This window comes from Durio zibethinus, chromosome 9, assembly GCF_047325235.1.
Source record: "Durio zibethinus cultivar Kanyao isolate XHJ-2024 chromosome 9, ASM4732523v1, whole genome shotgun sequence".
Classification (NCBI taxonomy): Eukaryota; Viridiplantae; Streptophyta; class Magnoliopsida; order Malvales; family Malvaceae; genus Durio; species Durio zibethinus.
In genome coordinates this window covers 25,788,501-25,814,436 of record NC_143170.1, presented here as the reverse complement: position 1 = coordinate 25,814,436, position 25,936 = coordinate 25,788,501, and the positions used below count along the sequence as shown (strand labels likewise).

Below are 25,936 nucleotides of genomic sequence, written 5' to 3'. Positions count from 1 at the left end.
ACACATATAATGTGTTTTTAAAGGACATAGACAGTGGCTTTATATTTGTGATTTTACATCATTAGATGCTAGGTTGATAAAAATAATTAAAAAATTTTTTTTTTACAATTTTGCATGTAAATAATTTCATTCCACTAATTATTTTTTTATCATGATGTCAATTAATAAATATTTATGGTGAACCATCCTATTTTGTAAGTTTCTCTTTAGTTTAAAAAAAAGAGGAGGGATTTAGGAGCGAGACAAGTTAAATTAGGAGCGGGAAGTCTTTTTCTTTTTCTTTTTCTTTGGCTTCATCGTTTCCTTTTCCTTTCTCTTTTTATCATCTTTGTTTTCTTTTTCCTTAGTAGGATTTTTCCGCAAAAAATATTTAAAAATGATACAAGAAATTTTTTAAATATTTAAAAAATAATAGAGAATATGTTTGTTTGCAATTGTTTGATTGATGGCTACTGTGGGGCAGATAATGTTTCTGTAGCAATGGAGTTGAGCTCAGAAATGGAGAAGTCAAAATTTTTGCCTGATGTTTTCACAAATGGTATATACTGATTAAGGGTCTCTTTAGTCTGTAAATCCATTTATAATACATCTGAAAATTTTTGGCTAATTCAATGACTTACAACTCCCTGATTGATGAGTAAATCCATTTATATAATATTTAAAATTAAATTCGATCTGATTTAAATCGTAAGTTTTATTGCATAACATTTGGCGTTTTGGGAGGATTGCTCAAGTTCAAGGAGTAAACTCCGCTCAGGTAAATTCGAATAGTTATTAAAGAGAACGGAATCTGAAATAAGAGAGTAAAGTAAGAATAGTTTAAGTTCGTTTTTTTTAATGAAGAGATTTTAGATTCAAATTTTATCGGTGATTATTTATTAAGATCATTTTAAATATATGATTTATAATTATTTATTTTAAATTATCAAATATGATATATCTTATTATGACTCGAAGAATTAAATAATTTATTTATCTATAAATATTTTTTTTACAAAAAAAAAAGTAAGAACTTAAAAAAAAAAATAATTTAATCCATACTATTAATTTTATTAACTTTGACGCATCCTTTGACTTAGACACAAATTTACCACGTGGCACGTTCATATTCCTTTTTTTCTTTTCTTTTTTTGTTATTTAAATTTAAAATTTTTTATTTGTGAAATACATATTCAATAAATTATCTTATTTTTAAAATAAATTAATATGAGTCCCATTTGATTTCATTGTTGGTTTTTTTATTTTCGGTTTTTTAATATTTTTTCTTTTTTATATTTAATTAATTTCTCAAAAAATTACAAAAAATAAATATTTTAAAAGATTTTATTTTTTATGTGTGGGATTAACTTATATTAACTTTCTTTTTTTGCTTTTTTTAATTTTTTTTTACTTTTTTTAAATTTGATAAATATTTTTTTGAATTTTAAATTTTTGTGTGTGAGACTTATAAGGTATCATAAGTATATCACGTGTTTAAATTTTAATTTTTTATATATTTAATAAAATTTTTTTATATTTTATTTTTTTAGACCTATCAATGTCGAGAGTATGTTATATGTCAAGTCATTTAATTTTTTTACACTTATTTTTTAATTTTTTTTAATTTAATAAATGTTTTTTTAATATTTTAAAATTTTTAAATATGAGCTCATTTGATAATATTATTAAAAACATATATATATTTTCATTACTTTTTAATTTGATAATTTTAAAGAAAATGATATTAGCAAAGGTGTAGACGTTAAATCCAGATTTGATTTTTTAATCTTTTTTTATGTTTTTATTTTTTAAAATCCATGATATAAATTTTCAAAAAAAAGTTCATCACTGATGATGATGTGTAATAACTCAATTTTCTTTTTTTGTTTTCTTCTTTCTTTTTTTTAATTTTTAATATTTATTTTTTAAATTAAATCATTTTTATAAAAAGCAAAGGAATTTGTGCATATAATATCTATTTTTTTTTCTCTTTCACTTTTTTCATTTTTTTAATTAGATAAATTCATATGAAAAACTGATAAATAAATTTTTAAAGAAAAATATCAATATAAGTGTGTATGACAAAACAACTTTATATTTGATAGTTTTGATTTGTCAAAATCCTATAGATTTTTTTAAAATTTAAAATCGGATCAAGTTTCTTTTTTTTTAAATTGAGATTAAGTTAAAGACGAGTTTAAAATATTTCATCATGCTCAAGTATATATAAATATATATTTTATTACTCATTTTAATTATATATATGTATTTCATTAATAATATTATTATTTAATAGCTTAATTTAATAAATTCACGTGTAATTCTCATTTTATTTTTTTTTTGTTTTCTAAAAATGTTTTTAACTTTTTAAAATTAAGTAAATTTTGTAATAAAAAAAATAGGTGTAAAGATAATAAAATAACTCATATCCCATAAGTTTTTATTTAACTTAATCCAATATGTGCAAGTTTTAAAAATTTTTGAGATTTGGCCAAAATTTTTTTTTTTAAATTGGGGCCAATTCAAAGTGGTTTAAAGTTTTTCATCTCACCCAATATATATAATATTATATTTGTAATTAATTATTTTTATTTTATTTTTATATATTATTATATCGATAAAATTATTACTTAATATTTTAATATAATAAATTTATTATATTTATATATAATTGAGATGTAATCCATCAACTATTATATAACTTTTACCCATTGTGACTTATGTTTGACTTTTATTTAAGGTATTGATGTGATATTTTATATTTTTATATTTTTTGTCAATTTTTTTAAAATTTTAAAATTTAATATAAATAAATTTGTAAAAAAAAAAACTCAATATAGATGTTCATGCGACACCTTAATTTTTTTTTTAATTAAATGAATTTTGCAAAAAAAATCAATAATTTTTACTTTTTTTCTATTTCATCTTTTTTTTATATATTTTCATAAGATAAATTTTATAATAAAAAATGTTAATTGATAAAAATGATAAAATAATCCTATCAGATAGATTTCGATTCATCTGAATTTTGTGAGGGGTAATTTTTTAAAATTAGGATCAAATTTTTTATAAAATATGATATTAGATGGATGCATGTATAGAGTATTTCGTCTAAACTCATTTCAAGTATATATTTTATTATTATTTTAATTTTAAATTTATATATTATATTAATAAAATTATTATTTAAAACTTTAATTTAAGAAATTAATAGTTTAAACTCTATTTAAATATTATATACTTTATGAACTCCTTTTTCAAATTTTATATCCACATATCATATGTTGTTTTTTGAGCAAATTTCATAACTGGTCACTAAACTATCATCCACTTTTTATATAAATTATGAAATTTTAATTTCTCCCGATAATTAGTCAGATGAACAGATTCCATCCCATTATTGACAAAAAAAAAAAAAAAACGGGGCTGCCATATCACTTGCCACGTCATTTGCACCTCAGCAAATTAAACCTTGAAAATTTTAAAAATATATTTTTCATTAGTTTCTTTCTTTCAAGGAATTGGTTCAAAGTATGAGGGCTCCTTCACCTGAGAGAAACTTGGTAAACAAACTGAATGAATTTCCTAGAATTCTTAATGATATGGATCGAGTTGTCAAGTTTCCTTCATTGTCATCAGCCATTAAATCCCTAGACAGAAGTTTAAATAGGGATGAGCAGTCTCATCATCACCGCCAGGCAGAGCTTTTGAGAAAAGCGCAAGAGACGTTTCCATTAATGGTTGGTTTTTCGGAATACAGTAAGGATTCTTCTTCGTCATATTCAACTTCTTCATCACCAGGAAGAGATTTGGAGAGAAGGCCGGGAAGAATTAAAAAGGCTTTAGGGAAGCCTATCTTGACTCCGCCGCCAGTTTCATCAGTATTTTTTGCGCAACAAATATGACAGAAAGCCTATCTCCTCTTATGCCCTTCTCGATGCCGTTTATGACACAAAACCCAGTTAAGATTTCTCCAGTCGAGTTGCTAACGAGGTCTGAGTTTGAGGCAGTGGGGGAGCCAGAGGAGGCTTCAAAACCCAAGTTAAAGCCGTTACATTGGGATAAAGTGCAAGCCAGCTCTGATCGTGTGGGATTGGTGGCTGAATACTTGTCCCCTGGAAATCTTCTAATTGATTTTGGATTCTATAACCCATTGGGATGACCTGTGGGATCGTTGGGATAAACCAAATGCTTGCCTTATTATCACTATAGTTGCAGTTGCAGGTTCTATTGCAGGGGTTGCTCTTGATCTCGAGTCATATAAGCCTTTCTCGACAGGCTACTAGTTATAGAATTGAACTAGTATTACACCACTCATGGACAGTTCAAAAAGCAAAGAAAACTAATCTTTAGGATTAAAAAGGTTCTTGTTCATGTTCATATCAAGCCAGAATTGTTTTGCAGTTTCTTTTCTTCTGTTTCAACTTCCAACTTTCCCTATCACTCAAATGCAAAATGAAAATTTTTGAGCAAAAAATATTATCCAGGTTGCTTCTTTCTTGAGCTTTATACGAGTTTGGTTTTTACAGGTTGAATGAGTAGATGATTGAAATGCCATTCGTTGTAAAAACACCAAATTCTAAGCCAAAGCAAACAACTGCATGCTCTGTTAATAAAATAAAAGTATATATTTTAATTTTTTAAAGTTTAATTAGCTTACGTGGTTGATGACGTGGCTGGCAGATGATGGTCACGTCATTTTTTTCTATTAATAATTAGATGAAAAATCAGTCAGAGTAATTAATTTTAGTTACTTTAGTAGTATAAATTAAAATTTAATTATCTATTTGGAAAATAGTTCAGTGATCATTCATGTAATTCACTCTTTTTTTTTTATTATTTATTTACTCTTTTTATCTCATGTTTTTGTTATTTATCTTTTTTTTTTTTTGGATGTCTCAAAAATATATATTTTTTTAATATCTAAAATTTTTATTTTTTAAAATTATATTATATATTTTTTATTTTTTAAGATTAAAAAACATGTAACTTTAATTTTATAAAAAAATTTAAATTTAATATTAAATATATTAAAATTAATTTTTTTTTATATATCATGAAAATTAAAATATAATAAATATTTTGAAACGGAAGAACAATTCTTTTAATTGGATAACTTTAAAAATATCTGTGTATAAAGATATGTGATAGCATGCGGGCTCCATCTACTGTACTTTTAAAACTGAAGGTAACAACTGTCTTCCAATCCCAAGAACTATGTCTGTCCGTTTGAGCTTCAACTTTCCTCTCTAAATTTCAGCCCTCCAAAGAAACTCACCCAAATATATAGGCTCCAATTTTTTCTCAGCCCTTCAAATCTACCCATAATTTCTTTCTCTCTCTTTCTCTTTTATCTAAACGGATCTGATCCACTCGTCACGCTACTTACTTCCACCCAATCGGAATCCCAGGATCCGATCCATTTTGCTGCTACAATCGGGGCATTCTGTTTCTACCCTCCTTGCCTGGCCCCCCTCATGGACGCTGTCCACACCGTTCCTCGCTTCATTGCCGGAGCCATTTCTGGAGCTCTCACCGGCCTTTTTGCTTTTGGTAATAACACCTCATATACTTTTCCTTTTCTTTTTTATATTTCTTTGTTTTAATTCAATGATTTTGGTCGGTGTTTTTCCTTTTTATTTCTACAGGATCTGTTTGGTCGTTAGGTTTGATATTTGCTTTTTATTTCTTCAAAAAGTTACAGTATTTGACTAAAAACAGCAAACAGATATAACACGCACCCAACCATAATCTTTCATATAAATTAAATCGTAACCCTTTGGATAATTGTTCAAAAAAGTTAGATTTTTGGTGTTTAGTTATTCAAAAACGTTAGCTTTTTTTTTTTTTTTTGTACAAAGGAAGTCAAGGATGGAGATAGCAGTCGGGATTGAAGGTGTTGGAATTTGATCGCAAATAGCTGTATGAACCAATATAGCTAACTCCGGATTTTGGAAATAAAAACAATAGAAAAGTAACAACCAAAACGGAGCATTTATTATTAATGGGGTGATTTTTCATTTTACGTAATTTTGGTGGATTTTCACATTGCTTTATTTAGATTTTCTTAAAATCGCTAACAATTGGAATCATATGAAGGTTATATTCCAGGCAAGATACATAAACATTAGTACATTTTTGTTTTTTGGGTTATTGATGCATACGAAACACCCGACACTAGGTGTTATCTACCAATATTACTTGATTAAATTTGGCTTCTTTTCGAGTAAATGATTGTAGTTTTCGAATTCAATAGTGCTATGCAGTTTTTCTCACGAGGCATATACTTGTTGTTTGTTCTATGTTGCAGCAGGAGCTTTTACCGGAGCTGTTATGGGTGCTCTAGCAGGTAGGGCTTCTGATACTGGCATCCTTCGTGGGGCTGGATTAGGTGCTATAGCTGGGGCTGTACTCTATGCTGAGGTTTTGGAGGCGTCTCATGCTTACTGGTCCTTGGAACGATCTGGCTTAAGGGGTTCATCATCTATGGTTAGCTTACTGGATTAGCAGTAGCTAACTTGATTCTTGTTCATGCTACACAAATCTTCTTGAAATTTTCTATTAGTCTTGTATGACATATATTTTTTCATTCCTTTGGTCATAGACTAATTATCTATGTTTTGTTTGCATTTTGGGTCCAGGCAGACTTCATGGAGGAGCTTCTCTATGGAAGATTGGTACAAGAAGGGTTAACGCCAGCAATGTCAACCGCCTATCATTGGCAGGTTTTTATTCATTTTCTCTTGTTATTTGCTTGTTAAAAACACTAGATTTGTGGTGTACTGTTGGAAATTCAGTCCATATCTACATGATTAGTCTGTCATCAAGAAAAATGCCTTCTCCTTTGTGTGGAAATACATGAAATGATTGGCAAAAAACATTAGTTTTTCATTGTTGTACTGATGTGTTATGGAGATAATCCATATGCAAGGAGGACAATCACTCTCTAAAAGGGTTGTGTGCTACTTTGTGCATTGACATCTGAAGGTGATGGTTGTCAGACTGTAGTTTTGAGTAGCATAAATGAGGCGCAATGAGGACTCTAGGAGAGGATAGAAAATCTTAGTACTATCTAATTTGACCTAATCTTCTTCACTTTCTTGTTTTCATTTTTGTTATGACATTAAGCTTTTGTATGCTTGCTTTTGGAGTGTTGTTTCTTGAATAATGTCTAAAAAATACTTGAAATATCTGTTTGTGCAAAACGTACACTCATTTAAGATACTGCTCTTACAAGTTTCTGTAGGTTGGAGCATTTTGGTTATAAAAGAAATTGACTGAAATACTATTTGACAGTAAGAATATGATGCTGTTTTTCTGTATTTCAAGTAGCTTTACATATACAGTTATTATCTTCTTTAAATTAGTAATGCCTGGACTATCAGATAGTACTTATTGAGAAGGTTTAGGCCCAATTCTTGTTAAAAAAAATCTCATTTCTTGATATTTCGATTTGGTAGTCGGTAGATGTCTTTCTTAAATTTGGAGGAATATGCATAAAGCCAAAATGAAACTTACTTTTACCGTTTCTGCTTCACGACGGTGGCTAACTCCATGATGCATTTTGTTCTTGAAGGCTGTTACTTCAAATTCATAGTTTTGCATGTAACTGGGCAGAAAAGTTAAGAAACTTAACAGTAATTCACAGTTTGTACTAGAGACTTAACTTTGGATCTCTCTCTCTCTCTCTCTTGTTTTTGGCATAGGTAAGCATTGCTAATATAAACTATGATGAGATCAATGATATCAATGGTGGAGTATCAAGGGGGTTGTCAGGAGATTCACTAAAAAAACTACCATGTCATGTGATATCAGACGATATGATGGCAACTCAGAGCATCAATTGCACAATATGTTTGCAGGTCCAACTTTTTGCGTGAATTCTCTTCTTTTACCACTGCAATTATATTAATAGTAACTCCGATGCTATCTTTATGAATAATAACAATAATAATACTATTAATAACAATAACAATAGATTTTACCATTGGTCAGGATCTTAAACTAGGGGAACTTGCAAGGAGCTTGCCAAACTGCCAGCACACGTTTCACCTAACATGTGTGGATAACTGGCTTATGAGGCAGGGTTCGTGCCCTGTATGCAGACGGGACGTGTAGAGCTACTAGGCTTAAGTGATGGTATGTATAAAGGGCAGTGGAGATTACACTGTTAGTCCACTTACCATATTGTGTTGTAAGATTTAAGGATTGTAAATCTAATTCTTACTTGTGTCCTTTTTGAAGTCAATTACTGGATGTATCGACAGGGCAAGAAGCTTTGTGTCATACCTTATAAATCCAACTGTCTAAATATATATACTCTGGTTTATCTTGTTGGTGGATATTTTCTGCCAATGGAAATTTATAATGTGAATTGCATTGTGTTTTAGGATCTGAAGCACTGATTTTGCTATTAAAATTTTTTTGGTATTGCACTCACAACTTAACTCAATTGATTTGTACAATCACTTTTAAGAAGTAACATTCAATGGATATAAAGTTCAAATTTAAATTTCAATATTCGTATTTTTTCTTTATTCTTAGGTTATGATTTCTTGGTATCATTTCATGCTGCGTTGGAGCTTTTTTCAATAAAGACTTAATCCTATGTTTTTCGGTCCCAAAAGGAAAAGCTTCGACTGAACTCCATCCAAATGTAAGCCCTTGAGGAATGAAGGAGAGCCTTAGAATTAGTGTGTCAAAGCGCATTGCTGTTCCTTGTAAGTTGGAACCCAGCAAGACCTTCAACACCTCTTCAAGTAACAGAGAAGACGACGGAAGTAATGGCGCTTGGGCAAAATCTGCTGCATTAAGGCTAAACAGGGTGCCGCACAAAGTTCAATTTTTGTAATTTTGCATATACCATAAACTTGTTGCCATGGAAGACTGCTTTATTTAACTGAAATGAATGGAACTTGCAGTTCATTACAAATTTCTTGAGATACATAAGAATCATTGAATTACTTAAAAAGACATTAGATCACCCAGCATACATCAAAACAGCATTATTACCACAGCCTTAATTTCCTTTACGTATCAATCATTTGGCATCAGGATCTATCTGACAACATGATGACGGCGAGAATTTGCTTATTAAACAACCATGACATGCACATATTATCTGCAAATACGAAGATAGATGCCAACTTAAACAACAAACTTATCGCAAAGAAAACCAAAAATGTGTCACAGCATGCTTTAACACTCCTTAAAAGTATCTTTATTTTTGTTCTGCATCATATAGCAGGATTCAAGCAATCCAAGAAGCAGATATAACAATAGGTTATTGAGACGAATCTTAGAAAACAGGCCAATTGGAAATTTCATTTTATCTTCTTTTTTTTTTTAGTGTAATACCTTTGGAATTTATACACCAAAATATATTCCAGCAAAATTATGTGAAGTTTAGAGGGCTACATAGATGGGAATGTAAATACACATATCACACATTGGAGCCAATCAGATCTTTAGTGGTCATAAATCACATAGCCACTGCTTCTGGCTTTTTGCTGGTTTTGATTCCTCTAACAGCTGTAAAACAATTTGTTCCAGTCACAAAAATTTGTTAAAATGCATTCATTTATACACATTAAAATTAATTAATAAATCCCCATTCGTACCTTCAGCATAATCTTTGGCTCCAAACACAGCTGAACCAGCAACTATAGCATTAGCTCCAGCCTCAACAACCTGCCAGCAATGACAACGATATTCTTAACATAACTTTTGTCTTTAGTAGATATGACAGGAAAAGCGAGAGTTTCAACAGAAACCCCCCAATTTTTTCTGAGTTACGAATATCACAAATGAGATGATTAACATAACTTTGGTCTATAATACATATGACAGGAAAGAGCAGGGCCAACCATTTTCATTTTCCACTTTCTTTCCTTTGAACGTGCCTTTAACAACAGGCATGCACTTTGAATTATGTCAAACTTTCAATCGTAAAGCAACTGTAGGCCTATCTTTCACTAACTGATAACTCATAGAACTGTAAACTACGTGATTCTAATGGGGTACCTTATATGCATTTTTAGGACCAACTCCACCATCCACTTCAATCCATGGGTTTACTCCCTGCAGGGGCAATATAAAAAGAAAATATCACGAGATTCTCAAACATAAATACATCGAAGACACACACGGCAAGCATTTTATACCTTCTCTGCACACATTCTTCTCAAGTCAGAGATTTTCTTCACTTGGCTCTCAATAAAGCTCTGCCTGCCAAAGCCAGGGTTGACTGACATAATCAAGACTAGATCAACCACTGTTCAAATGCAAAAGAGATTATCTTGTCAATTTCTTTGGGTTATGATTATTATACATTGTTTCTGTTTTGTAAGAAAAAGAGGTCTCCAAGTCAAAAATACGAGTAAGTTGAATTTAAACTATAGTAAACTCTCCCTACAGCTCCCTTGGTTTCAACTTTTCCCATATAGAGTCCTATGATATTTATTTTCTCAATTAGCACTATGAGTTTAAGTTTTGAGAGGCCGTTACACCGTTACTTCATCTGATAAAATTACCAAAATACTCTCAATCCAAAAAAGTACTTTATTTGTTCACACAAGGGTATTTTCAAAATTTTACTAAAAAATTTAACAGTGTAACTTCTATGGAAACAAAACTTTACCACAAGTTGCTAATTGAGAAAATAAAAATCACAAGGGGCCAAGTGGAAAAAGTTGAAATCGGAAGTGATTTATATGGAGTTTAACCTTTAAACTATTATTAGAATATTCTTTTAACTATCCCTCAAGGGTTTTTACTTTATGATAAATCTTTCATTCCAGCTTATCAACAGAAAATAAGCTGTGTAGGAATCATCCTTGACAGAAAGAAAAGAAAATAGGAAAAGGAAATAGAAAATAAAAACTAACCATCAAGTACATATTCTATTGTACTAAGCGGGGTGGCAGGGTTTAGGACAACTCCAGCTTTAGCGCCCAGGCCTTTTATCTATACAATAAGAAAAGCGCTGCGAAAAATTAGGAGAAAACTAACAGCACTCAAACGGAAAGGAATTTCCGCACAAAAGATATTATAAAGGTGGGAAATTTAATCAATGCCAGTGCAGGCAACAGCAAAAGCAAAATAACAAGATACTATTAAGCATTGGATGGAAAACCATCAAAAAAATTCCCAGTAGTATCAGCAACCCCATGATCACAAAAACTATGACCTGTAATAAACAACTTTCAGGCATGCTCAAAAGGGCATATTAAGAAGCAATTATACATGATTTGAGGTAGGAGTGACGGAGATAAAATATGCAGTTAAAAAGCCGAAACTGCAAAAATAGGGTGCAAAAACAGAATAGAAATTATGCAGCCATTATAAATGTCCTGATCAAATATCAATGAGTAATTGTTTGATCATGTCTCAGAAGAATAACAAAGACAATACATTTAAAAAACAGATGTAGCTTGAAAAGGACGAACTCTGTAGGATTGTCCTAAGAATTCTAAAGATTCCCTTCCCCTCAGCTTATATGTGGTATGCAGCCTAGATGCAAGATACAAGATTTGTTACACAAATTTCTTCATCACTAGTTTTCAGCCTTAAGCAGCCACCAACATAGCAAAAATCCAAGTGCAAAAGCAAGTCAAATTAGGCATGAGAAACAAGGTTTACTTTTCTGATTTATATGACCTCATTATCATGAAATGCATTCAAGTTTAGGCTTTACTTGATAATATTTGCTAGACTCCATTCACATCTTGTATGTAAAGTAAATATGGGTTAATGAACAATTCATTTGATAAGCAGCTGTTAAGAGACCAAGTAACTGCTAGTGCCAACTCCCCATTTATCAAGGAAAATATAGTAGAAATGCTCAGAGAAAGAGAAATCTTACTTGATTAAGAGTACGATGCAAATGAATGGTTGAAGATTGCTCACAGTGAACACTGACTATGTCTGCTCCAGCCTTAATAAAATCTCGAACTCGCTGCTCTGGTTCCACAATCATCTGCAGTGCATATATCTCAGGTTAGCATACATTGTTTCACCAATATTGATCTGTTGATAACAAGGAATGCAAAAAGAAACATACCAAATGCACATCCAGTGGAAGATCCGTCACAGGTCGTAAGGCATCAACCACTAGTGGTCCAATTGTAATGTTTGGAACAAATCGACCATCCATTACATCAACATGGATCCAATCACAGCCGGCCATTTCAACTGCTTTCACCTAGAAAATATTGAAAGTCAAACTTCAAAAGCAAGCTCCAATTTGAGTTCAATAGATCATGGACATAAAATAAGACAAGAACAGCTAAAAGAGCTAACAGGTTTGCTAAAAGAGCTAACATTGGCAAAAGTCAAATACCAAAATGAAGTGGAACAACCATTAAGTGATAATGCAGATTATAGTCCATTGTGTGTGTTCCAGAAACAATGCATATCTAAAAGTAATTATTTACAGGAAAAATGGAAAGTAATTTCATAGTAAAAGAAAAAAGAGCAATACAGAACCTGCTCCCCAACTTTGCAAAGTTAGCAGAGAGAATAGATGGAGAAACAATAATGTCGTTTTTTGAGAATTTATCAACTCGAGCAGTTGCCTTCACTATTGTAGCAATTCTCCTCCTAACAGTTTTAGGAAAAAAAAAGTAACAGAAGCATATTAAAATAGATTTTACCAGATCTGGAAGAACAGAAATCAAATCTGATAAAAATTATACATTTATTCTTATCTTCTCAAATAATGTATTGCCCTATTTTGTACCAAGAAGACAAATACACTTGTGCTTGTAACATGAAAGGTACGAAATATTTTCCAGTATAGAAGCAAAATAATTTCTAAATAAAGGAATGACAAGAGCCTTAAAAGATTGAATCTTAAAATTCAGATGATTTGGCCAAAGAAAGACCTTGTAAACACTCTCCCCTCATTCAGAACAATAAGGGCTACTTAACTATGGACTTGACTACTGCAGTTAATGATTGTGTGGCAAACAGGGGTAAAATAGAAAATCAAGTTTCCCAAAATTATGGCAAATTGAAAAGTATTGGAAATGCTAAAAGCTGCTCACTGCCTGAGACCTTCCTGGAACCCAGAACAAAACCGAAATTTGTCAATTAATTGACTTTTTTTTTTTTTTGTTATAGGCATTATGATGTCTCATTTAACCTAATTTTTACATTGTAAATCCCATAACGAGATCGATAGATGGGGTTAAAAATATTACTGATGCACCTTCCACCCTAAAAGACCGATTGATAGGGATGAAATAACCATTCGCTATCTTTACATCTCAGAAATGTCAACAATTTCAGGACTGCAAGGAAAAAGCAATGACCTAGTTGGTAAGAATTTTAATGGTACTTGCTTCTTACATCACATATATGTGATACCTTCACCTGTGATTTATCAGAAATAACTGAAGGAAAGAAATTAAAACAGAGTGGAATAGACTACAGGAGGCATAGATATTAAAAAAATGCACTCAAATTTTCAATGTGATTTGTGAGTGCAATGCGCTAATACATAACTTGTACCGAAAACCACAGTCCAAACAGCGATCCTAGTTTCAACTTAGCATAAAAACACGCGTGCAAGTTGCAAATTTGAAAATAATTAGTAGCACTCATCCATCCACAATTTTTGCACCTAAGTAAGCACCAACCATACAATTACACTTCCATTAAATTGCATACCAAAAACATTAAGCAATTAACAATTTCACTGTAAACAAAACTATAAACCATTTTAATTTCATTGTTCATTTACAGTTTAGCTTCCTTATGTTCTTGATGAATATTTTAATTGACAAGTTCTTCACCACCTTCATTTCATTTGTAAGGAAACATCACAAAAAATGAAATTTTCAAATATTAGCAAAAAAAAAATATCAAAGTTCAAACAAAGTAAATTTGGTTACAAGGAAATTTCAACATTTCTGAACTGGGTTTTATTCTCAACTCCCATAAATTTGCTTCTTTACCATCTAAAACTCTAATGCATGCACAAAAACCCAATAAGAATCAATCAAAAAAATTGAAAAAAAAAAGTTAAGTACCTTGTGAAGGTAAGTGTCTTGGATTGAGGAAGATGGGTTCTTAGAAGCCTAAGTCCGCCTCCAAAGCCATTAACCTGAGTCGATCAACACAATGAAGAAGCTGTTGACATCTTTTACTGTTCTTTTCCCACTCCTTTCTCTATCTATACTAAAAAAAAAAGACTATTCTTTTTTAATCTATAAAGGAAGGGTTTTTTGTTTGTTGAAATCTCACCAACAACAGCAGCAAGAGTTGGAAACCCAGAGCCTAAAGGACAAATAACATGGTAAATTCTTAGAAAATCTCGGAGAAATTTAGGAAGGAAATAATGGAATGATGACACGTGTCAAGTGAATTTGTGGGTTAGTCTGCTTATCTTCAATGGTTGGCGCTCCAGATTGCGGACGTGTGAAAGTTAAGAGATCAGTTGCGTTGAGTTGAGTTATTGTGTTGTGCTGGGGGAACGAGTCAGCATCTGTTCGTCCCGTCATTCCACAAATTGAATTCAAATTGCAAAAGGATAAAAAGAAAAAAAAAAAAAAAGCAAGTGAAAACTCAAATTTTTATTATATTTTATTGGATTTTGATTTGAAAAAGTACCAAATATTGACACTAATTTAAAATTTAAAATTATATAATTTTAAAATTCTATTTAAAATTTATAATTTTAAATTTTTATTTCATCAAAATGCAGACACATTTTATTTGAAGTATTATTTTAATATTTTAATTAATTATTTATTAATTATATAATTACGTAAATTTTATTTATTAAATTAAATGAATAAATAATTTGAAACTTTTATATCCAAATAAAAATTAATAATCCAAAAAAATTTGAAAAAAATAAATTAAAGAAATAAAAAAAAAGATGAGGCTAGTTTTAGGTCAATAAAGAAAAACAATCAAATAAATATTAAAAATGTTTTTTAATAAATTTTAAAAAAGAATTTTGATAAAATTTTTATTATTGAAAGTATTATATAAATTTAAACTATAAATAATATTTTTAATATTCTATTAATTTTATATTAAACTCTATCAAATTAAATTTATTATTAATATTTTATGTTAACATTTTTAATAAAAAATTTTACGAATTTCAGTTAAATAAATTAGAAATTACAATATAGTATAGTGGGAAAATGCAAAATTTCATCCATCACCGCAAATTAAGCAAAAACTAACACGTCACCGACACATCATTTGGGTGAAAAAGGTCAACATAATCATATGACACTTCCTCCTGAATCCCAATTCTTGTCTCAATTCCTACTCTAAGCCTCTCTAATCCTGTACGATACCTGTCCCTCCTGCCCTCTCTCTTCTGCCTCAACTTTGCTGCTGTGCTCTCTTCTTCATGCTTATTTTTAAATTTTACCCACATGAGAATTTTGGGTTAATGATATGAAGCGGTTAAGAAGAAACCCGGATGAGAATGACCCGGGAACCAACTCGGATCTTGATGGGGAAGGCTTGTTTCTGAGGGATCAAGAAAGGAAATGTGGGTTGAGTTCAATGAGGTTGATGGGTTTTGTTGCGGTGGCTTTGATGGTTGTATCAGTTGTTTTTTCAGTTTCTCTAGTGCTTCAAGACCCACCAAGTGATGGGGTTTTGGAGTCTGGTAAAGAGGCCAGACTTCTTGATGTTTTGGAGGCAAGTAAGGAGGAGAAAGTTCTTGAACTCAAACCCCATAAAGGTACCTTCAATTTGCTTTTAATTTTCGCATGACTGAACAATGAAAAGTTTTTTTTTTTTTTTGGGGGGGGGGGGTGTTTAAATTAAGGATTTTTGCTTCTTCTGAATCAAACCCCGGAAAGAAACTTTATCTCTTTGGTTGTTTTAAAATTTTTGTATGACCGAAAATTTTTAGTTTTTATTCGTTCAAGTAATGAATATTATTTGTTTGTGAATCATTTTTATTGGTTTTATTGAGTGGATGTGGAAATGCTGTTACGGCTTGGTTGTTAACTTGCTTGTTTAAGTGGATTAAATAGTAGCTAATTGAACTAAATAGTTGGCTTGTTTGGAGCTGCTTAATTTCCTTACAGCTGTTGAATCTATTTCACTATGTTCATGAGGCTCAATGTGAAGATTTGGTGTAAAAGGCTTTAACATGGGTCATATCTTTTGCATGCCTTTTAGACTTTAGCTGTCAGTGCCACATTGTATTTTCCATTGCAAAGCAATTCACTGAGCACAAGTTCCTCTCCATGTCAGTTTGTCTCACCCAACATGGCTGATTGTGGTGTTAGGTTGTGTAAGTCTTGTGCATTAGCAAAATTAGTTCAAGTTTGCTTGAACATTTGTTATTGCCATGCTTTTATTTATAGATTCTTTATTATTAGGTATGAATCTGTTGTTAGATGACATTATTATGGTTTGCAAATTTTCTTTCAACCACTTAATTGCACTGTGTTTTTTTCCCCTTTTAATTTGTGTGCAAGAAGAGAGTAGTAGGGTTCAAATCTAGGTTCTCTCCATTTCCTTAGGTTCTCTACCCAACCCACCTCTCCCCAAAAGAGCACCTGTGCACATATTGCATATTTTCTTTCATATATTGTGGGTCTTTCGAGTGCCTTATGCAGCACGGTAATGATTTTGTAGATTATAGTTCTCAAGTGGTCTTTCGAGTGCCTCATGCAGCACGGTAATGATTTTATAGAATATATTTCTCAAGTCTTCCATTTGAAATCTACTACTTTGTTTTGTAATTTGTGCGGACTGCAGAAATTTCCCAACGCCGCCTGATTTGTTAATAATTTTTTGGCCTGAGAATAGATGCTTTGGCATTGCTAATTCCATATGAATAATGGTCCTCAACTGTTGTTTTAATTTGAATTGGCATCATTTGCTCAAATTCAATACCTGCTTTGTAAAATGAGCATGAATAATCTTTGTTTTCCCCCTTTTTAAGTTGTAGGTCCAGTTGATGATTATGCCCCATCTTTTGAGGCACGTAAAGATAAACTGCTAGGCGGACTTCTTGCAGCTGGTTTTGATGAAAGATCTTGTGTCAGCAGGTATCAGTCAGTCTTATACCGCAAAGAATTGCTACATAAACCTTCACCTTACCTCATCTCTAGGTTACGGAGTTACGAAGCTCTCCATAAACGATGTGGGCCGTATAGTGAATCATATAACAAAACCTTGGAAAAGCTAAAGACTAAGCATCATCTTGGGTCTACAGATTGTAATTATTTAGTATGGATTTCCTTTAGTGGGTTAGGGAATAGGATACTGACTCTAGCTTCAGCATTTCTTTATGCTCTCCTTACAAATCGTGTTCTACTTGTCGACCCTGGAGCTGATATGATTGATCTTTTTTGTGAACCTTTTCCTGAGGTCTCTTGGTTTCTCCCATCAGATTTCCCCCTTAAAAGTCAGTTCAACAGCTTTGATCAGAAATCTCCTCACTGTTACGGGAGAATGCTGAAGAATAGCACTTTTGCTAATTCAACTGGGTTAATATCATCTTCATCTGTATATCTCCATCTGGTCCATGATTATGATGATCAAGATAAACTTTTTTTCTGTGATGAAGACCAAACTTCTCTCAAGGATGTTCCTTGGTTGATCATGAAAACAGATAATTACTTTGTCCCATCTCTTTTCTTGATCCCCTCTTTTGAGCAGGAACTGAATAATCTCTTCCCCAGAAAAGAAACAGTTTTCCACTTCTTGGGTCGATATCTATTCCACCCAACAAATCCAGTTTGGGGACTTATAACCAGATACTATCAAGCTTATTTAGCTAAAGCAGATGAAAGGATAGGCATCCAAATCAGGGTATTTGACACTGGGACTGGTCCATTCCAACATGTGTTGGATCAGATCATTGCTTGTGTCTTGAAGGAGAATCTGCTGCCTGAGATCAGCAGGGAAAAGCCCATAATTAATCATTCTCAGAGGTCTAAAGCCGTGCTAGTTACATCTTTGAGTGCTGGTTACTTTGAGAAAATAAGGGACATGTACTGGGAACATCCAACTGTGACAGGGGAGGTCATCAGTGTTTACCAACCAAGCCATGAAGAGCATCAACAAACAGAGAAGAGTTTTCACAATAGGAAGGCATGGGCTGAAATGTATTTATTGAGCTTGACTGATGTGCTAGTCACTAGCTCATGGTCGACATTTGGGTATGTTGCTCAAAGCCTCGGGGGGTTGAAGCCATGGATACTCTACAAACCTGAGAAACGGACAGCCCCAGACCCACCTTGTCGTCGAGTCATGTCAATGGAGCCATGTTTCCATGCCCCTCCCTTTTATGACTGCAAGGCCAAAAGAGGCATTGACACAGGTGCACTGGTTCCTCATGTAAAGCACTGTGAGGACATGAGCTGGGGTCTTAAGCTTGTTGACAATGAGAGTAAATTATAAGCATAGTTGTCCAAGCAATTTCTTGTTGTAGAACAGGTCGCGAGTAATGTCAAATTAAATATAAACCTTAAATTTGCACTTCTGCAAACATTTTTGTTTGCTAATATTGGTTTCCATAAGAAGAAATGTACTGCAGTGCCTTTTATTTCTACCTTGAGTTAAATAACATTTTTTATCTTAACTTTGAAAAAAATGTACAAATTGATACATAAAGAAATAAAATAAACAATTTGTAACTTGAATTTTCAAATAATATATTTTATGTTAACCTAAACTCTAATCCTATTAATCATATTAGCTTATGCATGCAATATTTGATAAATATTATCAAGTTATATGTTTATCAAACATATTATCAAAATCTGTTTTCAATAAAATTAAAAAAAAATTTTTTATTTGAATTGTAAAAATGTTTAGGATTAATTAATCATTTTTTTATCCATAATAAGATTCTTTATAAAATATTTAATATTTTATTTAATAAATAGCATGTATATAATAAAAATTACGCTAATTAGATATTATATAGATAAATTAAATTAACAATATTAAATTTTATATTAAAATAATAAATTATTTAAAAATTTATGACATAAATTATACATTTTATTTTTTTTTTCCGACGTTGAGATATGAAAAGTGTAATTAACTCTTCTTTTCGTTAGTACAAATCACTCAACCAATCAAGATTTTTATGATTTTTTGTTTGATGAATATCTTCTTGTAATTCTTTTGAGAGAGTCAAATGTAATGGAGAGCACGCTGATATTTTTAAAGAAAAAAAGAACTCTTTTTAAACTAAGCCTATGTTTGGATTGAAGTTAGTAAAGGAAAGGAAAAAAAAAAAAAAGTTACCCTTAATGTTTTTTGCAATAATAATAACAATAATAACTCCTAGATAATAAAAAATATCTCTAAAAATATATTCAACTCACCAATGAAAAAGTTAACCTCAAAACTCTAAGAGTAACCAATATATTAAATTTCAATCACAAATTAAAACATAAAAAAATACAATTAAAATAATAACCAATTGAAAAAATAACCTACACAAAAATCAATTAAAAAACCACAAAAATTAACAAAAAATTAAAAAAACCAAATCTAGAATTTAAATATTTTTATAAAATACATTAGAACTAACTATAAATTTCAAAAAAAAAAAAAATTACAATCAATCAACACACACAATCATATAAATAACTCTAAACAAAATTTTTTTATTTTTTATTTTTTTAAACAGACTAGTATTCTACTTTTTGCTTTAATTTTCCCTATTTTCGAAGTATCATGCTAAAAAAGGTGGCAGGTTATATTTAATACGGCTTGTTGGCCAGAGCTTGAACCACTAAAAAACCACATGTGAAATTCATTTAATAAACTGATTCAGATTTCTTTGCTTCGGGTCAATTTTCACTCTTTTTCCCTTCGTATCTATAACAGCCTGCAGCCTTCGCATTTATAGGATCCGGGGACCATGCTCCTGCAATTTTGAAAATGCCGCTAACTTAGCTCGTCGATAAGATTGATTTGATAAAATTAAAATAGTAATATAAATTATTATAATTATGATTAAAAAAATTAAAATTATAATTAAAAAATTTTTTAATAAAAAATTTATATTAAATAAATTTTATTAGAGTTTGAATAAGAATGCGACAAATTCAATTAGATTATATCGAGAGTATCATAAAATTTAAACTTAATTTTAATTAATATATGATATTTCTATTTTAGGGTGAAAGTTTTTATGTAAACTTTCACATTTAACTTGGCATATTTTTTTATATCAATTTAAATAAATTTATTTGTATGGTAAAAGATATAATCATAATGTTTAGTAACAAATTTGAAAAAAAAATATAAAATTTGAATTTTAAATTTATAAGATATCAATTTTTAAAAAATATTATATGAATCATTTGAATTAAAATTAAAATTAATAAATAATTCAATTTTTGAGCATGCATGCGATAAAATTTCATGGTGGATTTGATTTTTTTTTTGTATATTATTAAAAATATTAACTTAAATAGTTAAATCTTAAAAAATTTGATAAAATTCTTTTTGAAAATATTTTCGGATTCTCTAAACAAACCGCATGGTAATATGTTTACCTTGTGAACCAACTTAATTGATTTATAAATAGAGCTGACAAAACATTTTTCTAAAGCAGGTGCCGTTTCATGATTTATTTCTTCTCTGCAGTACTAGCTATGCTATGATTTTTGACTACTCCAAATCCATGTGCAGAATGGTACAAGAGAATTAAAATGATTTCCATTTTTTTGCTGTTTTTTTATATATATATTTTTAGTACAACTGTCATTTTTGTTTTGTATTCATGTTTTTTTGGAGATAAAGCACGCATAAATAATGGGTGAGAAAGTCAAGGAACCCTAAGTCAGATATAGAGGCACACCTTATACGGCCTTAATTGAAATAGAACCTACTTTCATTCATTTCTCTTCTTATACAAGACAAGGCAACAAAAAATTTTGAAAATTTCTAGAATAATTAATATGGAAACTACAACAAGAAAAACTCGAAATTAAATAAGCATCAGACAGCAATCAGAACCCTAAATATTATTTGGAGAAAACCAATTTTAATTTCTTAGGAAAACAATTATATTTAATCAAAATCGATTGATCTTTAAATAAATTAGCATGATATTATAATTGTCATTTGAAAATTATTAATTTGAAAAAGTTTATGTATATAATATATTTTTTCAATCAAATAAACATGAAGATAAAGACTTCAAGATTAGATTAAGAACTCAAATACTGCATACATATAATATAATATATATGTAGTAAAATATGCAGTCGGAATATCTGATTGAGTACAGTGTCAAATATTATGTCCGCAATCAACTAGATCAAAAATATCATCCCAATAGTTGTTGTGCTCATCATCTTCGCTGAGTACTCCTGCATCATTGCTTCCATTATTACCATCATTATCTAAGTTTGATTGAACGAAATGATCGCTTTCACAACCATTAAAAAGAAGATTTGAGAACCATTTGATCGAGTCTTCATCTCCCATATTGCAAGTTCCCATGTTCCATGCCTCTCCACCTTCAAACTCCATATCTTGGCATGCGGTGAACAACGCTTCATTTGATTGAAACGATGCAATATTGGTTGATGATGCTCTTGGGTTTTGCAAGAAGTTCAGTGTAGATGTTGGAGAATCAAGATTATTGCTTCCCTGATCGAAGCCATTGTTGTCGATTACCATTGACTCGAGTTGTACTCTTTGCCATGCTTTTAGTATATCAAGGCAACGTGGGGCGCCAAGTCTGGAAGCTATTTTTTTGAGTTGCAGAGTGGGAACAGGCCCTGGTAAGCCAGGTTGATGGTCATATTGGCGTAGTTTTGATGACTCTCTAACCAGCCTAGCTTCCGCTTCAAGTCGAGCACTCTCCCATTGAGCCATGTGAGTAAGGTTTGACACCTTCTTCGGATCAGCGCCATTGGCAGAGCCAAGAGCTGCAACCACTGGCTTATGAGTAGAAGGATCGATCCCCATCATGGCTAATCTTTTCTTTATATGTGTGTTCCAATAATTCTTGATTTCATTATCGGTTCTCTTAGGTAGATGAGAAGCAATTGCAGACCACCTATAACAAGTTGGAAAACATGCTAAAATTAGAAATAAAATTACACATACTCGAGCTAATAGTAGCATGTGTTTCAAGAAACATTAGTTTCCTTCGTACCTGTTGCCTAGAAGAGCATGAAGTTGAATGATGGTCTTTTGCTCACGTAAACTGAAATTTCCTCTCTTGATATCAGGTCTGAGATAATTGATCCACCTCAGTCTGCAGCTCTTCCCACATCTTTGAAGACCTATTCAAACAAAAACAAATGTGCCATTTATAAGACAACTAGTAGTAATTTAAAGAACATTTGATAGTAGTTCAAAAAATGGGAAAAAAAATTGTGATCTTAAAATTTTTAGAATGGGAAATTGACCAGCTTTCTCTGGTAAGGAACGCCAACTTCCATGGCCATGTTTTTGAATGAAATCCAGGAGCTTTTGGTCCTCTTCAGGTGTCCACGGGCCTCGCTTCAAGCCGGTTGCATCGCAGCAAGGAGACCTTCCCATTAGATGCTAAACAAGGCAAATCAATAAAGAGAACAGGTTGATCACTTGCCTCAAGATGGTCATATGGTATTTGGGAAGCACTATTTATGGAGACAAGAAAATGCATAGCATTGAATTGTTGCAATTTTGATATAACAATAAAAAAAAACCTCCTTTTTTTGAAGGAATTTATTTTTTATTAATTTTAATTTCTAATTTTCTGAATAGGAATTCAATAAACAACAATCCCTAACCATACAATACTTATTGTGGCGTCCCAATATATTTATTTATTTATTTATTTATTTCGTTCATATGAGGGCAAAACCTTCACAAGTGGAAAGGGAATTAGCGGGGTTAGAACGTACATCCTACTTGTCTTTCTCAAACTAGACCAATATTTTTCTAGTGTATTTGAAGTTATATAACCTTAATTAGTAGACCAGAAAAGAAGTTATATATCCTTAATTTTGCTAAACAAGTCCAGCTTGATCCATCATCCTTTGCTTAAACCGGTGAATAATTTGATTATAAGCTAACATAGAAACAACTTAAGAACTTTTGTTGGATCTGACAAACGAGAAATATTGTAAAATTGAACTCACTTGAACGAAGAACATATATATGTCTATTATTGACTCAAATATCTGAATTCAAAACTGGTAAATTTAATTGAAAAGTAGTAATTAAGAAGATATACGTATTTGATGCATGAGACACAACTTATATGAAGTTTTTAAACTAAAGTTTATGAGTTTTTTTTTTAAAAAATGATTTAATAAAAATTTAAATAAAAAATTTAAGTAGATAAATTAATAGAGTTTAATTTGAAAACAATAATATGTAAACAATTATTAAAAATATTATTTATAATTCAAATTTAATCGATACTTATTAATGATAAAAATTTTGTTAACATTTTTACTAAACATTTATTAAAAATTTTTAAAAATTTACATATTTAATTTATGTAATGAGATCTTTTAATTTATTAATTTTAATTTTTAATAAAAAATTTTATAAATTTCACCCAAAAAAACTTCATTTAAATCTTTTCTGCATGTATATGTTTAATCAAAATGTAATTAGACAATGGATTGACCTCGATCAGTCACCGATCGTGATATATTTGAGTATCTAAAAAAGAATAATATTTTAAAGTCATATCTTAATTTAATTAATTCATATAATATTTTTAAAAAATAAAATATAACAAATTTAAAATTTAAATTCAAACACTTACAATCTCTTTCTTTAAATTTGAAATTGTGGCCTTTTATCTAAAAAACAATCCTCCTTTTTCTTTATGCAGGCTAACTTTCACGATATAACATACTTGTATCACGTGCATATTTTAAAACATTACACTTACCATTTTTTGTCCAACAAAGCAATTAAAATATCGCCTTATGTTCTTCTTTTCATCTTCAAGGGTGATTTGATTAATTGTAAACCAAAAGCAGATTTTTTTCTTCTTTTCTCCTTTTTTTTTTTTCTGAATTTTTTGACAACACAGAGTATAATTAAATCAAGGACTTGTGTCTCATTAAATGATATCTGCATAGCTTTATATGTATATTAAATTTGCATTTGTTTTTGCGTAAATTTGGTGAAATTATTTATTAACTCTGAGCACAAATTTTAACTTACATATATAAGAAAGAAAAGGGCATTAATTACTATCTGAATGCATGCTTCCTACCAACTTGATGTTCTTACTGTTGATCATGGAAGGTTGGCCTCCCCACCTAGCTATATAATATCATCGTTGTATGTCAAGCCAAAAGCAAACATTCTACAGGAAAGCTTAATTTGTCTATTTCCGAAGTACTATTGTGTGTTGGCCTCTCTTTCTTTCATTTCCTTCTTTTTTACATAATTAATAATTTGGTTAATCAATTATTTTATACCTTAATGATCATATTAGCAACAACTCTGACTGTCATGTTAACATGGTTTACAATGACAGTACTTCAACTTGTCACGTTAGGATCTATTAGATTTAAAAGAGAAGATTAAATTAGTACCATATTACTACCCAACTTTTTCTTTTTTGCTTTCTCTTGCTATTGTCTACCCTATCTTGCTTTTTTTTTTTTTTAATTTATTTTTATTGTATATTTGATTGATTTGAAAGTTGAAATGCATCTTAAAATATTATTTCTGACATCTCTTGACCTTTTTCTATAACAAGTTTGACACGTTCTCCATCTCAACTTTCAACAAACTCCTAATTACATCAACTTAAAGCAACTAATCATCAGGTTTTCTAACACTTTCATGTTGGACTTTTAAAATCTCAATGTTTCAGTCTCATGCAATGAATCACAACAATTTGCTCGTGATCATCAAAGGACAAAGAAAGCACTCTTAAATTTCCATTCAAAGCTATGAAAACAGGAAGGATCTTTATGTAGGTACCAGCAGCTTTACTTTTGTGGTAAAAAGACAAAAAAATCAAATGAAAAAAAAAAAAACATACCACCTGAATGGGTTGCGAAAGTTAAGTCATTGTGTTAGGCACAGCTGAATTCAAAACGGGCCATGTTGCAGCACCAACTTTAAGAGCTTCATGAATGGTGGACCACCCCAGCTCTCTTAGGAAAAATTTGAAACAGTATTCTTTACTTGCAACTACATGCATGGTCATTATCAATTTCCCCGTCAAAAGAAAAAGAATTATATTTTTCGTAAAAAAAAAGCCCTAAAATAAAAAAAATCACAAGTGTTAAAGTTTAAATATTAATTTTATTTCATGTTATCTCTTAAGATTAATTATATGAATGAGCCAATAAATTAAGTTTTGAATTCAAAACAAAAAAAAAATATATTTATATATATATTAATATGTATGAAGCAATCGTTGAGAAGACAAAACTTATATGAGTTCTGTAAGTGAAATTTATAAATTTTTTAAAAAAAAATGATTTAGTAAAAATTTTAATAAAAAATTTAACTCTATAGATTGATAGAATTTAATGTAAAAATCAATAATATATAAAAAATTATTAAAAATATTATTTATAATTCAAATTTAATTAATATTTATTTAATGATAAAAATTCTATCAACATTTTTATTAAAAATATCTATATCAAAATATATATATCAAAATTTATTAAAATTTTTTCAAGTTTTGCATACTTAATTTATTAAAATATTTATTGACTTTAATTTTCGATTTTAACTTTTATTTAATTATTTTTAATAAAAAATTTTTAGAAATTCACTTAAAATTTTTTATCTAAATCTTTGTCTTGTTGGAAAGTCCCTAAAGAGTTAACAATTTGTGTAGCTAGAAAGATACAACATGAACCTACAATTAATAGATTCGTTGCATCAATTGAATGAGAATCATAATAATTATATTATTTCTTACAAAAAGAAAGGGCGACCAAAATAAATGGTATGTAATGTACAACATCATAATAATTCGTTCATGTTTTTCACCATTAATTAATATGTT

The 25,936-nt window shown here is 30.3% G+C and overlaps 4 protein-coding genes across 17 annotated transcripts; 2 read left to right on the top strand and 2 right to left on the bottom strand.

Annotated features, from left to right (window-relative positions):
- Positions 1 to 5,151: 5,151 nt before the first annotated feature.
- On the top strand, positions 5,152 to 8,377 carry LOC111312563 (RING/U-box superfamily protein). Of its 3 annotated transcripts, none has more exons than XM_022912951.2 (5): positions 5,152 to 5,532; positions 6,290 to 6,468; positions 6,621 to 6,704; positions 7,686 to 7,841; positions 7,975 to 8,377. In XM_022912951.2, exons 1-5 carry the CDS (start codon positions 5,457 to 5,459, stop codon positions 8,095 to 8,097), a joined length of 618 nt encoding a protein of 205 aa, XP_022768686.1. In that variant the 5' UTR covers positions 5,152 to 5,456; the 3' UTR covers positions 8,098 to 8,377. The 3 variants fall into 3 exon arrangements, with proteins under 3 accessions (XP_022768686.1, XP_089622089.1, XP_022768709.1); XM_022912974.2 differs by having other exon boundaries at positions 5,157 to 5,532; positions 6,293 to 6,468; XM_089765963.1 differs by lacking the exon at positions 7,686 to 7,841.
- A 379-nt stretch (positions 8,378 to 8,756) lies between these two features.
- On the bottom strand, positions 8,757 to 14,403 carry LOC111312586 (ribulose-phosphate 3-epimerase, chloroplastic). 11 transcript variants are annotated; one of them, XM_089765970.1, is made up of 10 exons: positions 14,013 to 14,403; positions 12,466 to 12,579; positions 12,041 to 12,181; positions 11,843 to 11,956; positions 10,866 to 10,944; positions 10,143 to 10,252; positions 10,003 to 10,059; positions 9,600 to 9,669; positions 9,428 to 9,510; positions 8,757 to 9,100 (listed from the first exon to the last, which is right to left on the bottom strand). In XM_089765970.1, exons 3-9 carry the CDS (start codon positions 12,164 to 12,166, stop codon positions 9,461 to 9,463), a joined length of 606 nt encoding a protein of 201 aa, XP_089622096.1. In that variant the 5' UTR covers positions 12,167 to 12,181; positions 12,466 to 12,579; positions 14,013 to 14,403; the 3' UTR covers positions 8,757 to 9,100; positions 9,428 to 9,460. The 11 variants fall into 11 exon arrangements, with proteins under 11 accessions (XP_089622096.1, XP_089622094.1, XP_089622090.1 ...); XM_089765968.1 differs by lacking the exon at positions 8,757 to 9,100 and adding an exon at positions 13,492 to 13,603 and having other exon boundaries at positions 9,278 to 9,510; positions 12,041 to 12,182; positions 12,540 to 12,579; positions 14,013 to 14,401; XM_089765964.1 differs by lacking the exon at positions 8,757 to 9,100 and having other exon boundaries at positions 9,278 to 9,510; positions 14,013 to 14,086; positions 14,227 to 14,400.
- Positions 14,404 to 15,146: 743 nt separating this feature from the next.
- On the top strand, positions 15,147 to 18,523 carry LOC111312554 (galactoside 2-alpha-L-fucosyltransferase-like). 2 transcript variants are annotated; one of them, XM_022912927.2, is made up of 2 exons: positions 15,147 to 15,691; positions 16,910 to 18,523. In XM_022912927.2, exons 1-2 carry the CDS (start codon positions 15,400 to 15,402, stop codon positions 18,370 to 18,372), a joined length of 1,755 nt encoding a protein of 584 aa, XP_022768662.2. In that variant the 5' UTR covers positions 15,147 to 15,399; the 3' UTR covers positions 18,373 to 18,523. The 2 variants fall into 2 exon arrangements, with proteins under 2 accessions (XP_022768662.2, XP_022768672.2); XM_022912937.2 differs by having other exon boundaries at positions 15,220 to 15,691; positions 16,916 to 18,523.
- Positions 18,524 to 21,152: 2,629 nt separating this feature from the next.
- LOC111303476 (transcription factor MYB16-like) lies at positions 21,153 to 22,530 on the bottom strand. Its single transcript, XM_022899773.2, has 3 exons — positions 22,359 to 22,530; positions 22,103 to 22,232; positions 21,153 to 22,003 (listed from the first exon to the last, which is right to left on the bottom strand). Exons 1-3 carry the CDS (start codon positions 22,489 to 22,491, stop codon positions 21,229 to 21,231), a joined length of 1,038 nt encoding a protein of 345 aa, XP_022755508.2. The 5' UTR covers positions 22,492 to 22,530; the 3' UTR covers positions 21,153 to 21,228.
- Between the last annotated feature and the right edge of the window lie 3,406 nt (positions 22,531 to 25,936).

What these genes read in the sequence shown, in the direction of transcription:
- LOC111303476 (XM_022899773.2), bottom strand. Translation starts at nt 22,491, where the DNA reads ATGGGAAGGTCTCCTTGCTGCGATGCAACCGGCTTGAAGCGAGGCCCG. An exon ending in TTCCTTACCAGAGAAAGCTG is followed by an intron (nt 22,233 to 22,358) that starts GTCAATTTCCCA and finishes TTGTTTGAATAG; the next exon opens with GTCTTCAAAGATGTGGGAAG. An exon ending in CATGCTCTTCTAGGCAACAG is followed by an intron (nt 22,004 to 22,102) that starts GTACGAAGGAAA and finishes AACTTGTTATAG; the next exon opens with GTGGTCTGCAATTGCTTCTC.
- LOC111312554 (XM_022912927.2), top strand. Translation starts at nt 15,400, where the DNA reads ATGAAGCGGTTAAGAAGAAACCCGGATGAGAATGACCCGGGAACCAAC. An exon ending in TGAACTCAAACCCCATAAAG is followed by an intron (nt 15,692 to 16,909) that starts GTACCTTCAATT and finishes CCCCTTTTTAAG; the next exon opens with TTGTAGGTCCAGTTGATGAT.
- LOC111312586 (XM_089765970.1), bottom strand. Translation starts at nt 12,166, where the DNA reads ATGGCCGGCTGTGATTGGATCCATGTTGATGTAATGGATGGTCGATTT. An exon ending in TGCATCGTACTCTTAATCAA is followed by an intron (nt 10,945 to 11,842) that starts GTAAGATTTCTC and finishes CTTATTGTATAG; the next exon opens with ATAAAAGGCCTGGGCGCTAA. An exon ending in AGCCAAAGATTATGCTGAAG is followed by an intron (nt 9,511 to 9,599) that starts GTACGAATGGGG and finishes ATTGTTTTACAG; the next exon opens with CTGTTAGAGGAATCAAAACC.
- LOC111312563 (XM_022912951.2), top strand. Translation starts at nt 5,457, where the DNA reads ATGGACGCTGTCCACACCGTTCCTCGCTTCATTGCCGGAGCCATTTCT. An exon ending in CACCGGCCTTTTTGCTTTTG is followed by an intron (nt 5,533 to 6,289) that starts GTAATAACACCT and finishes TCTATGTTGCAG; the next exon opens with CAGGAGCTTTTACCGGAGCT. An exon ending in CAACCGCCTATCATTGGCAG is followed by an intron (nt 6,705 to 7,685) that starts GTTTTTATTCAT and finishes TTTTTGGCATAG; the next exon opens with GTAAGCATTGCTAATATAAA.